At 42.5% G+C, this 17,171-nt stretch overlaps 1 protein-coding gene across 1 annotated transcript in view; it reads left to right on the plus strand.

The window, feature by feature from the left end:
• LOC145416107 (uncharacterized) overlaps positions 1-17,171 on the plus strand; it is a 207,466-nt gene that overhangs the window by 116,679 nt on the left and 73,616 nt on the right. The window contains 2 exon segments of the mRNA XM_080285199.1: positions 4,038-4,172; positions 10,796-10,886. Coding sequence (XP_080141325.1) covers positions 4,038-4,172; positions 10,796-10,886 — 226 coding nt within the window.

Here is a 17,171-nt window from a genome sequence, read left to right on the forward strand (position 1 = left end):
CACACACACACACGAGATTACCAAGGTGTAACAGGTGGAATAAATCGGTAAGGGAGAGGTGTGAAGGCTGATGTCTTTCTCACGACTCACATTGGGCTAGTCTTGGCGGCCACGGAGGCTTTTACTGGAGAGAGGCCCATACTGTCGTCGGTAAAGGAAGCTCCCTAACACTTTTTCCTTGGCGATTAACTTTTGATTATGGCTGGTTTGTAACGTTTTGTACTTTTTGTACTTTTGTCCTTTTTTGAACTGGTTTAACTTTTTTTTTTTTTTTTTTGTGCTTCTGTAATTTTTTCGTGAAAAGATTTTTTTTTTACTGAATAAGTGAATATTTTTTTTTACAACTACTAGAAAAGTTTTTTCATTACTCGTAGTTCCAAAAACACAGAAAGTGATTTCTTCCCAAGATCGGATATGTTCGTTTTCAAGTTACAAAGGACTGTCATTGTATATATATATATATATATATATATATATATATATATATATATATATATATATATATATATATATATATATATCAGCACACACAGCTCCATTACATGGCTGGTGACTTACACATTTCCTTGCTATCGCCAGCCAGTTTATTTATGGAAAAATCTCACATTGAATGCGTTACCCACTTGCTTTATATGCATCCTTTATTCATTTTTCAATATGTGTCTGTTATCAGTTCACCAGCCGAGGGAATATACAAAACACTTATAATTATCTTTCTTCCGCAGTTGAGATACGTACTGACCCAAACCAAAGGCATGGCAATATTGTGCACTCTCCCTCGTTACTAAGACTTTTCATGGGAAGGCAACTAGGCATGGCAATGTTCTGCACTACTTTGTCCTTCTTCCAAAAACAAATCTTTGTTACAACAAGGACGTGATCCTGAGTTTGTACAGTTGTTTGTTAGTCAATACCCAGGATGTGTTTTGTTGTGTTCCTACGCACTATATACATACATACTGTACATATATATATATATATATATATATATATATATATATATATATATATATATATACTGTATAATATACATTGTACTTTTTAATAATGGTGAGGGTCAATGCTTTACACCCTCCAAAACAGTGAAGTTTTTCTCTCTTCACTCACCATCACCACTGTAGTGTTGCTATACACCATTGATTCCCTTTAATGTACGCAGCGTTTGCTAATGGTGAGGGGACTTGGCACCCATTCTACACAAATAGCAGACGCATTTTTGTCCTCCCATTCGTCACTATCACAGCCATTCATCCGTCTCTCTTGATACTTATGAATAATTTCCAGTAGTGTTAGTATGAAAATGATCTTCCTAAACTGTACATGTCTCTTTCTTCCTCAGACACCATCATCACCACCATCATCACTCATTTGTCACACAGTAATGATGATGAGATGACGAGAATTTGCCTTAACTCCTCCCTATACTAATCCTCTCTCTACCCTCATCCAGTCATCACTAGTCATTTCTCAATTACGATGCTAATATGACGTGATGTTGGGATGCTATGACTCTTTCCTGTAAATGCTAAACATCTTTCTCTCTACAGCTTGTCATGACCACCAACAATCTCTCAAACAGTCGCGAAAATGATGGAATATTTTTACGTGGAAATTCCTTTAGGCCAACTGAACCTCATCTGTTTCCCTGTCCACCACAGAAATGATAAAGAATTGAAGGCGCCATAATCCTTTCCTATTTAGCAACGTCCTTTCTTCCTCAGGTACACTCATCACCACCACCTTTATCTAATATCTATAAACTCATCACCACTACCATTTTACCCCGTGTCATCACCACTCATCACTCACGGAAATGATGATATGCAAAGAATCAGCGTGGCAATGCATTCAGTTTTCAAAAGTATCCAAGTGTCTTTCTTTAGTTATCACCATTATCTCTCTCTCTCTCCCCCTCTCTTTATTCTCTCTCTCTCTCTCTCTCTCTCTCTCTCTCTCTCTCTCTCTCTCTTATGCTAATAATAATTTTGTGATATTAAAATAACCTGAACCATCATGACACAGCACTGTTTTTCTTTCTCCTAAAATTACCCCTCTCTATCTCTGTCTGTTTGTCTGTCTGTCTCTCTCTCTTTCTCTCTCTCTCAGTCGTAATGCTAAAATATGCCATAATTCCCCAAACCTTCTTACAGCACCCAATCCCCACCCTCAACCCCCACCACCACCACCACCACCTCATCACCACCATCCCTCTACCTCACTGCAGTATTTATACCAAGATACAACGGACACCTTGAGCCTTCCCCACGTCTTTTTCCACTCGGCTACGACCTCCACCTCTCTACGATAGACAAATTGGTGTTTCTTTAGTGTGTGCTATATCCAGACTCTTCCTCAGGACTTCTCGTGTCTGTCCCTGCCTGTTACGTCTGTGCGTGTTGTGGTGAAAAAATTCTTTGGTACGAAGAATGAGTTTATTTTAGTCTGCGTTACGGCCGTCACCTTAGTGGCATTGGATATCCGTAACTTATCTCCCTTAGCGATTTATTCTGCGCGATTATTATTATTGTAGTTATTGATTTTAGTGGCTGTTATTGTTATTATTATTATTATTATTATTATTGTCATTATTATTATTATTATTATTATTATCATCATTACAAATGCTGAACACAGTAAGGAAACCAAATTAAATACAGAAAAAACAATTTCTTACGCCAGACTACAGGTGTCCCGCATTCATTAAAAAAAATATATAACACTTGGACTTGAATTAGTGTTAGCTGAAATTTTTTGGGGGAAACGAATTTAGGTAATCGAGATCCCAAAAGATACTGTTTAAGGGAGTAGTATCCTTTTTTGCAGGCTGATGATGCAACCCAAATCAAAATTAGGGAATCTTAGGTGTAAAGGCAAAATAAATCGCTAAGGAAGAGATGCTAGAGGTCTCCTATGCCACTTAAAACTGGTCATGTGCTTAAAACTGAAATCGCGAAGTTGGTCCCAAAATTTATAGTGATTTTGGAAGTACTTGGTGGTGGAACGTACCTGGCTTCTCTATATGGCTGCTGACTGCTTTCTGTAATATGGGATGCAGGCTGACCATACATAAAAACCACAGGCGTTCCAAAAATGATAAATGAAAAAATAAGGGTCTCTGGACTCCACTCTGCGATTTGAGGTTTACGCATCTGACTCTCTGGCCTCACCCTCAGATCCTTAATTCAGCTTTGGAGGGGCCTGTTGCTACTGGAAGGGGTTAGACAGTGACTTCCCTGACCACTTCGTCTCCTCACGTCACCCCGGAGCTGAGTAAAGATCACTTGACGGCTGTGAGGCTGAAATAAAACTCCATCCTCGTACTGAAGAGCTTATTAATTGTCTAGTCCCATAGTATTTTCCATTCTTTGTAGGAGCGCAGCTGACCAGAGAACTTTTTAAAAATCCATGTTGTTGTTTGTGATGATTACTAAATGTCCCTTTTTCTAGGTGACTTTACTACTACTGTGATAGATGTACTAACCAGAGATTTTTTCCTGCTCTGACTAACACGTGTGCATCAGTAGCTATTACTGTTTTTTTCTAATCCCCTAACCATCGTGCAGGGAGGCCACAAAAACAACTTAGCAGTCCACACGACATTAGAAAATCTGAGTCTAATGTAGCGGCCAGTACGTGGATTCACAAAACAGACTTACGATCGGATCCCCCGTCGTAACTAAGTATCTGCTTCTGAAGGGAGGACAGGGAGTATTTAGAATCATCTTACGTCTCTCTCTATTCTTCCTACAAAAGAGAATCTCATTTACAAGAGTGCCTGTAGGAAGGACATGGGGAGTTAAGAAAGAGCCTATGTCTTGTTCTACCTGCAAAAACAAGAGAGAATTTTGCAGGAGAGACGAGACGAAAGACAGGTCCGGAATCTTCCAGCGTCAACCTGCGAAGACAAATCTTAGTTACGAGGGGCTGTAAAAACGATCGTAAGCTGTTTGTGTGCATCTCAGGCCAGGAGCGAAAACCCACCACAGACCCCCAAGCCACCCAACCCCTGAGTCTTTGTTGTCTGTTCGCCATTTCAGCTGTTTGGTATCAAGAAAAATAAGTCGCTTAGGCCTGACTTAGGGGAAACTTGGCCGTGCATAGTAGATCTGTCGCCAATAATGGATGTTTCTCCCTCTGTGGAGGCGGCGGAACAGGAGGCCAATGGCAGGAAGGTAAGCTGCTAATATGGCTCGATCCGCCCCGTCCCGTCCCGTCCCGTCCAAGCACCTCGTCCCCCACCCCCGTCCCACCATCAGATCCATTACATTTGTCCACCCACCAGCCCCTTCCCGTGCCTCCTCTCAGGCGATCATAGGAGACATCTACACACACATAGAAGTACACACAGACCTAGCACCTACACACACACAGACAAATACATACACTGAGCACCTTAGAACAAACATATACTTCGTGTCCTCCTCCTACCAGTTAATCTCAAGACACACACACACACACACACACACACACACACACACACACACACACACACCATCACAAACCTACATCACACACCAATCCATACCTCCCAAATCACATCACAAATCAGTCATCATCATCATCACCCAAACCCAACTACCAATATAACGAATGGGCTGGGTAGGGTCCAAAAAAAAAAAAAAAAACACTGGCTATTAACCCTTTGATTCTGGATGATGTTTCCCCCCCCCCTCTCTCTCTCTCTCTCTTCTTGTGACTACCAGACAAATTTATTCAGCTTAGGAAAAGGGTTTGTTATGGAGAGGGACGCCTTCACGTGGTAGCACTGGACCGGAGGAAGGATCTCTCCGGTTATACACACGTCCCCCAACTCCCTCCCTATCCCCTGAAGGAGGATGGTGGACTGCAGAACGAGGGCAACTTGAGTCTGTAGGTCACTGGGTTCATATTTCAGATGATCCTTTGACTGCTACTACTACTACTCCTACTATTGCTATTATTCATCTTCTACTACTACTACTACTACTACTACTACTACTATTTTCTTCTTCTTCTACTACTACTACAACTACTACTATGGCTCTATCTAATCCCTTCAGATTAAAAAAAAATAAATCCACAGTTGAAATAAGAATCGTCAGTTAATGGCAAAAATTAAGCGAAAAAAAAAAAAACATCCCCAGATTCAATGGATTAGATAAACAAACATGATAAACAGGAGCAGCAAACACACACACACACACACACACACACACACACACACACACACACACACACATACCTTTTCACTCTACCCACACAAAAACCAATCTCTCCAAAACCAGAATATATATATATATTTTTAACATCTAGAAAAAGAATTATAAAAAAAAACATGGAAAAAAAACAAACAACCCCTAATTTACTTAAACCTAGGAGTGGCAATACTTCTTTTGTCGACTGGTAAACTCCGGGATTAGGTCAGCATTCTAGGTGCCATTAGAAGATACGTAACATCTCCTTAGTGATTTATTTCTGCACGTCACTTTAACATTCTCCTTTATACTCTTTGCTGTTTTACTACTGACTTCATTGGTATGGCAAAATGTAGGATATTCATGTGTACAGTAATGTGAAAAATAAATCGCTAAGGAAAAGGTGTTGGAAATCTTCAGAACCAAATAGAATACTCCTCTTACTCACAAAACACTTCACATGTATAAACTGGTTTCATACATGAGTCATCATACATTCATACATTCACCATACACTCACACATTCACCACACACTTACATTCACCGTACACTCACACATTCACCATACACTCACATTTATCATACACTCACACATTCACCACACACTCACATTCACCATACAGTACATTCATCATACACTCACACTTTCACCATACATTTATCACACAATCATACATTCACCATACATTAATAAACGGAGATCAATACATCGATTTTTCATCAAACATAATTCAGTAAACACACAATATAACATACCATTCATTATCTGGTACAGCCTGTTTAACATACATTCTGATAATTCATCTTTATATCTTCCACACATTATATCAACGCTTTCGAAACCACGGAAACCCTTGTTATGTTGTTATGTGAAAACGTAAAGACCATCTCTGTTAAGTCTTTGAAACCAAGAGTCCTAAATATGTTACTATGGATTCGTACACAGCTTTGCATCATCTTTACACACACACACACACACATACATATATGGCAGCCACAGATCACTCGTAAAAGTAGCTTCACTGATCAATGTGCAGCCTGTACCGTACCCAAATGTCCCACCACGTACCATGGTAGTAGAGTAGCGCACACTCTGGATAGATATGAAGCCTGCAAGTACACGCATTAAACATCACGTGATCACCGTGTTAGTGAAGGTCGTGCTATTGAAGTCCGTGTTGTTGTGGTTGTTGTAGCTGTGATGGTTATGTAGCCACGCGCTCACTTACGTGTCCGCGTTTTCTTGGGTTTAAGATCTCAAGCACTTCTTCTTTAGCAGTTAATTAGGGTATCGCACCTTTATACTGTTTCATCCTCGACACCAGACACAGTGTGGGACGCCTTCATGCACCAGAATCAGTATAACTAGGAATCCCTGCTTGTCCAGTTATACAAATGTCCCTCAGCTGCCCCTGTCCTCTGAAGGAAGGATAGTGGAATGCAGGAACAGGAAAGCTTCAGCCTGCATCCCATCCTGATCACGTTCAGATGAGCCTGGTGCCACGAGAAATGCACCAACGGCAACTATTATCAATGTAGTTTGTGTAAATAACATACAGAAGAATATCACCGTGCCATATGGAGAAGAAACTGATAAGGAAGATGTGCTGGGAGCTTTGAGACTCCACGAGAATGCGGTCCCACGTCGCTTCCTAGCTTAGCATATTAGTGTGTGTAGCGTGCATAACAGTCTGCCGCTGCTGTCATGGCCCAAGCGAATGAATACTGAGCTACAGGAGTTTTGTTAGGTAAATAGTATACAACATAGTCCACTACCAACTAATACTACGTAACCTTGGTATACATTACAGGAATATAAGAAGGCTATAAGTAATACACAAGGAATTAACATGATACGCAAGGAGAAATTTTAGCAGCGCCATCTACTAAAGAGTTTTAAAAATTTCTGGAGGGTCCATGTAAATTACTTCTTATTTATAATTATGACAGACCCATTCCTTCCACTGCTATACAACTGACCTCTGGATATTCAAGGATCTCTGAAATCTACAAAATTTTAACGAAAGCTTGAAAGCTGACCGTTCAATTCTTCCATTCAATCATTCCTTCAAAATATTTGTTCTGTCAGCTTTCTTCAGTCTAAACATTTTACATGAAATGGTGACACAAATGCTCAAAATACCACTGACACAAACTGCCCTACATTGCTTAAGACCCTCACAAAAAAACTAAAAAACAAGAGCTGCCATTATGTACACTTAGTTTTCTATTCCAGCAGACATAATCCTGGATTCTCCTCAATTTTAGAAACTCCCTTTTAAAACTGCCATTACAGACAAGGCTTTCCAATCCAGTCACTTTAACTTCAAATTCTCTTCCGTTTAATATTTTTTTCTTCTGAGTCAAATTTCCATCTTGAATTCACAATAATTTTCTTCAGAGATTAAATTCTTCTCATTTAAATATTTTTTCCTATTCCTGTCGCATATGATTTAAGTCTCTCATTTCCGAATCCACATCCATTTTATATAATCTTAAAATGTCTTTACTTTGACAACTAATTACATCTGACTCAAGGTTATCATCAGTTTCATTGCACAATCATTTTACTCATTTATTTTTTTCATTTGTTAAACCTCATCATTCATTTTTACTTCATCTGAGTCAAGTTTCCAATTCAGATCAACGATAACTTTACTGAGGCCTTATATTCTCTTTGGTTCATGAACATCCTTTTGGTTACTGTTTACATCTGATTCCAGTGAACTACTCCAAACTGACAGGAATTAATAAAAATATCACTTTAGCATTCCCTCTTACTGCAAAAAATTTCACTTAAGTAATGTTCTAATTAAATCCAAACCAAAATTTCTCTTCTACATTTACAATAATTTAATATACGTCAAAATTAACATTAGTAGTTTTTTGTTATTGCATTATAGTGACATTCTGAGACCTAATTCAACAGTTATTTTTGCAAAGAGACAAATCTCCTTCATTTATTCATTTTTTATTGTACCCATTATAATTTGTTCAAACTGTTCACTCCTTTATTTCAAACCAAAAATAATTATTCCCAACACTTACTACACTTACCCAATCTTTCCATTCCAAATCCATGATCATTTGACCTGAAACTGCAGTTCTCTTCACATAAAACTGTATCTCTTATAACATCCGGACCTACGTCTTCCAGTCCATGTCCAAAATTTTTTTACACAAGTTTCAGATTATTTTCACTTCTGCTGCTTCTCGATGCCAAACGTTTTCATTCCGGATCCACAATCACTTTATTCAGATTAGGACAAACACTCAAATACTAAACCTACTCTGACAGTCACCACCCCACCCACCCATCCCTTCCCAGTCTCTCAAGCTCCCCACACATTAAAAAAAGAGAAAAATAATCCTTCTCTCCCAGCCAAACCTACCAGAGAAACTGCTCATCCATAAACTTACGCCACTAAATAAACCAATAAAATCATTAGTTCTCCCAACTCCCCCTAGAAAATATATTCCAAAAAAAAACTATGCAAGTCAGATAGGTAAAAGACTGTTTAGATTTTCCCATCCCCTCAAAAAAAAAAGACCAAACCAAAAATGCTGAAATTTCTTACTAGGGAAAAAACGTGAAAACTACCCATTGCAAATAATGAAGATGTATTTACCATCAGGGTATTAATACTCACTAGATATCCCCACCTTACCTTCAAAAATTATAATATTCAAGGCAGATACAGACCATAAGAAAAAAGAAATACTCAAGACATAGAGAAGATAAAATTACAGGTAGGAAGATATACTGTGCGCATGGGCTGACGGGGTACACGTTAGCCTACAAACAGAAGTCAAGGCACCCAGGTTAAAAAATATGCCATAAAATTAATCCATAAATAATTCTAACCCCCCATTAGTCTTACAGGTCCTCAAAAAACCCCTCCTACATCACTCAGACTCACAGATCAGGCAACAAGAGAACCAGGGACAGATCATTCACCTAGCGTCAAAATAGCTAATTGTTTGAGTCCCCCCCTCCTCTCACTGCATCTAGTTACTCTCTTTTGGTGTGCGGTGAGGTATTTTCATAGCTCTTTTGTTCCTGCTGCCTTCAGACGATTTTCTCTCGTTCAGAAAGGGGCTGCAGACCATTCCTTGTCCCTTCGTTACAAGATAGTTTTGTTCTGCAGCGAAGGGGTTAGTTGCAGTTGATTCTAGCCCCTTAGCTGAGAGATTATATTATCCTGTCGTGAAGCAATGAATGGATACATATCAGTCCCTTCACTACAAGAGGGCCCCGTATAAACTGTCTGGTGGTAGCAGGAATAAAGACACAGGCCTCACGGTACACAAGGGTACAAAGGCCTACTAACTAAATAAACCAGTAGACTGAGAGGTACCGTGGGATAGCTTGGATCTTTTTACTTACCTGCTATGTCAACAGTTTACGTGTGTGTACGTGTGCGTGTCTCTTCTCTTAACCCTTTCAGTATAATGATGCCTTTTATCACATACTTGCTGTCTATAGATGATTTTAATCAGTTTAGAGAAGACTTTTTATACTGGAAGGATCAGATTAATCCTTCCAACACGAGAGGTTTTCCCTGAATTGAGAAAAATCACCTTGGCAGTAAAAATAATCTATAAAAACATCATTATATGGAAGAGGTTAAACTTTCTCTCAGTTACCCCAAGTTTGGTCTATGGGTTATATGCTTTTGGACTAGGAGGCTCCCTTAGCACCTCTGCACTGCCTATTTATTATTGACTAATGAACGTTTTAACAATCTTATAAAGTACCTAGGCCATCTATGTCGCTATAAAAAATGGTAAAAAGTACCAGCCAATCTCTAATAACCCCTTTTGAGGTGTGGGGGCTGATGTGCCAACTCAATATATTTAAGAGATGATAACAGACCTATTTAAAGATATAAGTTGAGACATAAACAGACGGTGGAACAGGAAGAATAAATCGCTAAGTTAAAGGTGCTAGACAGCCTCCACAGCCCACGAGAATATAGCCCCGTGTCTAGCCAGTAGCCTTTGTGGTCTGCTGCCTTTTTATCTGCATGTCTGTCTTGTTCACTACCCACGCCGTCCGCCATACCGTCCGCATCGTTTTTTTGCCCTTTTCTTAACCTCTTCGACTTGTGTCCATGTTCCACCGCCACCACCACTACCTTCTCTATGCTGACTCGTGCCCCTCCGCTCACAGTTTGGCCAGGAGTGAGTCTGGGGGTGTAAATAGTGTAAAATAGATTCTTGGTTGTCCGAGGTTGCATTCCAGTTGTCCTTTTGTTTACATTTCGACCAGCACCGCCTCCCACGAGCCTCCACGCACAGCTAAAAAAATAAATTCTCCACAATTTTCTGCACCTGTCCACCACCATGCATGGGTCGGTCTTTTATGATTTCGCTTCGGTACTGACCTTTTTTTAATCTCTATCTTTCTCTCTCTTTCAGACACTCAAAGTTTCTTGTATGAATGTGTAAACTGACTTAGAGATAACAGTACTTTGATCACATACATCAATACTGACCCAAAAAGAAAGCATGGTAGTTTTGGCCATACGTAGAGAAAAGTACAGACAGCCACAGCTCACAGACACCCCCTCATTGGCCATCCACCTTGTCTCACTGTCAACTCCTTTGCACTTCCCAGGACGCCAAAGGGTCACCCAATGTGGCAGGGGGTCAAGGTCAACAGAAGAGCTCCATCAGTGGCATGCTTTCAGATTTCACCAGAGCTCTAGGTAAGTGGAATGAATGTATTTTTCTGTGATGTGGAATGGGGGTAGGGGGGTTTCAAGAATACTCCCCCAGTATCCCTGCTTGTCGTACGAGGCGACTAAAAGGGTTGGTGGTGGGTTAGTGCCCCACCCCGTAAAAAGAACTAACTAAAAAAGCAAATAAAGCGCCTCGGACCCGGACGGACCATACGTTGACGACTAAGGAACGGACAAAGGACATTCTGAGGGTAGGAACGTGGAATGTGAGAGGAGTGAATGATGAAGTGAAAGAGAGAGAGATTGTCCAGGTGCTTGAGGATGCAAAAGTGGATATATGTGGATTGACTGAAACTAAATGGAAAGGTGAAAGGATGAGAGAATGGGAATACGGTGTAGGTATATGTGTGGGAGTCAGTGAGAATGAGAGGGCAAGAGAGGGAGTATGTCTGATGATAAGCAAGAAGTGGAAGGAGAATATAAGAGAGTATGGAACAGTGGGTGCAAGGATTGTATGGGTGAGGATGAAAGTAGGTATACAAGCATGGGCGATTGTATGTGTGTATGCTCCAACAGAGGATCGAGTGGCAAGAGTGAAAGATGAGTTTTGGGCAAGAGTAGAAGCATGTATGGACAAGTTTGAGAGGAGCGAGAGAGTGCTGTTGATTGGAGACATGAATGGCAAAAGTTGGGAATGTACGAGTGGATGGAGTGGTTGGTCAGTGGGGTGTGCCAGCTGAAATAGATGGGAATGGTAGTGCTTTGGTGGACATCTGTGCTGGTAAGGGGTTGGCAATAGCCAACACCTACTTTCGTCATAAGATGATCCACCGGTATACATGGAGAGTAATGAGGAGGATGGATGGTGAACTTGTTGAACGAAAGGCAATGATAGACTACATGTGTGTGGATGAGCGAATGAGAAGACAAGTGTTGGATGCAAGGGTGTGGAGAGGGTGGGGGAATGGAGTCTCGGACCATCACTTACTGATGGCCAAGGTAGAGCTGCAAAGAAAGTGGTTGAGGAGACGAAGGGGAAGACAGGAGGAAGCAGCTCCTGTGAGAAGAGTGGAGAAATTGCAAGATAGTGAGAAAATGACAGAGTATAAGAGCATAGTGGAAGAAAGATTGGGAAGGTATGAGCTACAGCAGATGGAAGGGGTGGAAGACGTATGTAAGATATTCACGGAAGAGATAAGCGCAGCGTGTGAGGCGGTTTGTGGAGTGAGGAGGAGATGCAAGGGTGTGCAAGGGACAGCATGGTGGAATGATGAGGTGAAACGAGCTGTGGAACAAAAGAAGAAGGCATATGGTGAATGGTTGGCGAGTAGAGGTAGGGGAGAAGATGAGAGAGAGAAGAGAGAGGTATATGTGAGCAGGAGAAGGGAGGTTAAGAGACTGGTGAAGGAGAGCAAGAAGAAAGTGGATGAAGAGTTTGGGAGGAATCTGAGTGTGAAATGGAGGGAGAGTAAGAAATTGTTTTGGAAGGAGGTAAAGAAAGTAAGGCAGTGTGAAAGGGGAAATAGTAGGGGAGTGAATGATAGGAATAATAGATTGTTGGTGGAGAAGAGAGAGAAACTGAGGAGATGGAAGGAGCACTTTGAGGATTTGTTGAATGTAGAGAGTGAGAGCAGTGTGAGTATAAGTGGTTGGGGAATGGCTGGGAGAAGAAGAGATGAGAGGAGGGAGGAAGAGATCAGCAGGTCGGAAGTAGTGGAAGCGATGAAGAAGATTAAGATGGGAAAGGCCCCAGGAATTGATGGAGTGTGTGGTGAAATGCTTAGGTATGGGGGTGAGATTGTTGTGGAGTGGATATGGAAGTTGTGTAGATTGGCTTGGGAAGAGGGAAGGGTTCCAGAGGACTGGAAATCAGGTATAATTGTTCCTCTGTACAAAGGAAAAGGGGAGAGAGAAGTATGTGGTAACCATAGGGGTATTTGCCTTCTTAGTGTGACTGGTAAAATATATGGTAGAATACTCATTGATAGGGTTAGGCATATGACAGAGGAGCTAGTTGGAGAAGAACAAGGGGGATTTAGGAAGGGAAAAGGGTGTGTAGATCAGATATTTGTTCTAAGATGTTTAGTGGAGAAGTATCTAGAGAAGGGAAGGAAAGTGTATGCTGCCTTCATGGACTTGGAGAAAGCTTATGACAGAATAGATAGGCAAGGTATGTGGAAGGTATTAAGAATATATGGAGTGGAGGGGAAATTGTTGAGTGCTGTGAAGAGTATGTACGAGGGAGCTAGGGCTACGGTGCGAGTGGATGGTGAGCTGAGTGAGTTCTTTGATCTCAATGTGGGACTGAAACAGGGGTGTGTGATGTCTCCATGGCTGTTTAATATATATATGGATGGGGTTGTAAAGGAGGTGCAAGGTAGGGCAGTGGATGTGGGGGTGGCCCTAATGAATGAGGGTGAGATTTGGAAGCTTCCGGTGTTGCTGTTTGCTGATGATACAGTATTGTTGAATGAAGATGACTGGGAGTTGCAAGGTTTGGTGAATGAATTTGGGACGGTGTGTGGGAGGAGGAAGCTGAAAGTTAATGTAAACAAAAGTAAAGTTATGGTGTTTGAGAGGAATGAAGTCACAGGGTGTGCAGTGAGGTTGGATGGTGAGGATATGGAGAATGTGAGTGCATTCAAGTACTTGGGTAGTGTGATGAGTAAGGATGGAACTTTGGGGGATAAAGTACGTGAAAGGGTACAGCAGGGAAGAAAGGTTGTTGGTACACTGAAAGCAGTGATGAGAAATAGGGAGGTGAGTATGGAAGTTAAGAAGTCACTGCATGATGGTATTGTGATCCCTACCCTGACGTATGGAAGCGAGGCGTGGACCTTGCAAGAGGGGAACAAGTCAAGAGTGAGAGCAGTGGAAATGAGTTACTTGAGAGGAGCATGTGGAGTGACGTGGAGGGACAGATTGACGAATGAAGAAGTGAAGGAACGTTGTGGGGTGGATGTGGATGTGGTTGAGAAGATTAGGAGAAATACACTGAGGTGGTTTGGACATATGGAGAGAATGGAGAATGAAAGACTGACTAAGAGGGTGTATGTAGGTGAGGTGGAGGGAGGGAGAGGGAGGGGTAGACCGAGGATGGAATGACTGTCTTTTTCTGTGAAGTGGAATGCTGTGTTGTTCTGTGAAGTGGAATGACTGTCTTTTTCTGTGAAGTGGAAGGCTGTGTTGTTCTGTGAAGTGGAATGACTGTCTTTTTCTGTGAAGTGGAAGGCTGTGTTGTTCTGTGAAGTGGAATGACTGTCTTTTTCTGTGAAGTGGAATGACTGTCTTTTTCTGTGAAGTGGAATGACTGTCTTTTTCTGTGAAGTGGAATGACTGTCTTTTTCTGTGAAGTGGAGTGACTGTCTTTTTCTGTGAAGTGGAATGACTGTCTTTTTCTGTGAAGTGGAACGCTGTGTTGTTCTGTGAAGTGGAATGACTGTATTCTCCTGTATCATTCTTTTCCGTATCATTCTTGCATAAGTGAAGATCAGTGAGAAGGAAAGAATGTACCGGTATTATTTATGTCATTCTTGCCACAACCAGGCCATTGTATTTAGTGTGGGAAAAGCATTTTGTATTTTGTCTGTCCGTTTGTCTCCGTCTCTGTAGGTCTCTCTGCTTCTGTCTCTGCCTGTCTCTGTCTGTCTGTCTGTCTCTGCATGTCTCTCTTGTCTCTGTCTGTATGTGTCTCTCCGTCTCTGTCTGTCAGTCTGTCTGCCTCTGTCTCCTTCTGTCTCTGTCTGTCTGTTCGTCTCTGTCTTTCTCTATCTCCGCCTCTGTCTGTCTGTCTGTCTCTTTCTCTCTCTCCGTCTATGTCTGTCTGTCTTTGTCTCTGTCTGTCTGTCTCTCTCTCTCTCCCAGCACCTTCACACTTTCAATATATACACAGCAGACAAATGACTTCTTAAATGTCCAACTCTACACATTATAGAGATACAGACTGCAAAGATAATTCACGATTTACCATACTTATTTTGTAACAATTTATTTACGCTTACTGTATTTATGTATTTGCTGTATTTTGATATTTACTGTATTTATGTAATTATCAGTGGTAGGTGGTGGCGACCATCATCCACTCACTTGATGTAGTGCTGCCTACTTCTTCCTTAGCCTTTATCATTCTTTTTCTGTGGCTGTCCTCCTCTCTTCCTATTTCTCCCATCTTTCCTGTCACTTCTTATTGCTTTTCTTTCCTTTACAGGTGGCTTTACATTGAGTGACAAGCCAAATGGTTTCCTGTAAGCCAAGAAACCATTTACAGCGCTGGGTGGTAACCATATAACCAAACCATACGTGCTGCCTACGTGTCAACAAGTGGGTTGGTGGAGGGTTAGTGCCCCTCCCCGTAAAACAAATAACTCAAAGTCAAATGGCCACCCCTTACGGGACTATGGCGTCTAGCAATAGATAGATAGATAGATAGATGTAATTACTGGAAGTGAAATATGGATATCAGATTGTATTAGATATATATATATATATATATATATATATATATATATATATATATATATATATATATATATATATATATATATATATTATGTGAAACAAATGTGTTTTAATGGAATTCGAAAAATCTTGAGGTGGAAGGTTATTTTGGGATGAGAGAGAGAGAGAGAGAGAGAAAGAGAGAGAGAGAGAGAGAGAGAGAGAGAGAGAGAGAGAGAGAGAACAACTGTACCCTAAGAGAAGGGGAGTGAGGGATGGAGGGAAGGAAGGGAGGGAGGAAGGAAAGGGAAGGAAGGAGGGATTACGGTGTGGTGTGGAGGAAGAGGGAGGAAAGAACAAAGGAAGAACAGAAAGGAATGAAGGAAGGAGGGAAAACAGGGAGGAAAAGAAGGAAGGAGGGAGGAAGAGGGAGGAAAAGGACGAAGGAGGGAGGCGAGGAGGTAGTGGAGGAGAGAGAGAGAGAGAGAGAGAGAGAGAGAGGAGGAAATAGTAAAGGGAAAGGAAAGAAACAGGGAGAAAGTGAGGGAGATGGAGAGAGAAGGAGAGGAAGAGAGGGAGAGGGAGAGAGAAGGAGAGGAAGGAAGAGGGAGGGAGGGAGGGAGGGAGGGAGGGAGGGAGGGAGGGAGAAAGAAAGAGGGAGAGAAGGAGAGAGATGGTGAGAAAGGAAGAGGAGGAAAAAGGAGAGGGATGGAGAGAAAGGAAGAGGGAGAGGAGAAGGAGGAGAAACAGGAAGAGGGAGAGGAGGATGACAAGGAGATGGATGGAGAGAAAGGAGGAGGGAGAGGAGGAGGAGAGGAAGAAAGGGAGAGAAAGGACAAGGGAAAGGAGGAAAAGGAGAGACATGGAGAGACAGGAAGAGGGAGGGAGAGGCCAATAATGTACCCTAGCAGTAGAAGGGGAGGGAAGGGAGGGAGGGAGGGAGGGAAAGAGGGAGGGATTAAGGTGAGACGCGGAAGAAAAGGGAGGAAACAACAAAGGGAGAAGGGAGGAAACACAGTCAATATCTGGCTGGGGGGAGGGAGGGAAGGAGGGAGGGGAGGGAAGATGGGAGGGAGGGGAGGGAGGGAGGGAGGGAGGGAGGGGAGGGAGGGAGAGATAGTTTGGAGGAGGAGGAGGAAGGGAAAAGAGGAGAAGGGAGGGGGAGAGAGTGGGAGAAAGTCTGAGGAAGGAGGAAGGGATTGGAGAAAGAGGGAGAAGAGGAAGAATGGGGGAGGGGAGGGGAGGGGAGGGAGAAGAGGAAGAATGGGGAGGGGAGGGGAGGGAGAAGAGGAAGAATGGGGAGGGGAGGGGAGGGAGAAGAGGAAGAATGGGGGAGGGGAGGGAGAAGAGGAAGAATGGGGAGGGGAGGGAGGGGAGGGAGAAGAGGAAGAATGGGGAGGGGAGGGGAGGGGAGGGAGAAGAGGAAGAATGGGGAGGGAGAAGAGGAAGAATGGGGAGGGGAGGGGAGGGGAGGGAGTAGAGGAAGAATGGGGAGGGGAGGGGAGGGGAGGGAGAAGAGGAAGAATGGGGGAGGGGAGGGAGAAGAGGAAGAATGGGGGAGGGGAGGGGAGGGAGAAGAGGAAGAATGGGGGAGGGGAGGGGAGGGAGAAGAGGAAGAATGGGGGAGGGGAGGGGAGGGAGAAGAGGAAGAATGGGGGAGGGGAGGGGAGGGAGAAGAGGAAGAATGGGGGAGGGGAGGGGAGGGGAGGGAGAAGAGGAGAGAGAAATGGAGAAAAGGGAGTGAAATGGGTAAAGCAGGGAGACGGAAGGAGGAGGAAAGGGAGAATAGGAAAGCAAAGTGGAGGGAGGAAGAAGGAGAGGGAGGAGGAGGGAGGGAGGGAGAGGGGAAAGGGTAGGTAGAGAGGAGAGAGAGAG

Source organism: Coenobita brevimanus, chromosome 104 (assembly GCF_032717465.1).
Source record: "Coenobita brevimanus isolate Jiangsu-jjx chromosome 104, ASM3271746v2, whole genome shotgun sequence".
In the NCBI taxonomy this organism is placed as follows: Eukaryota; Metazoa; Arthropoda; class Malacostraca; order Decapoda; family Coenobitidae; genus Coenobita; species Coenobita brevimanus.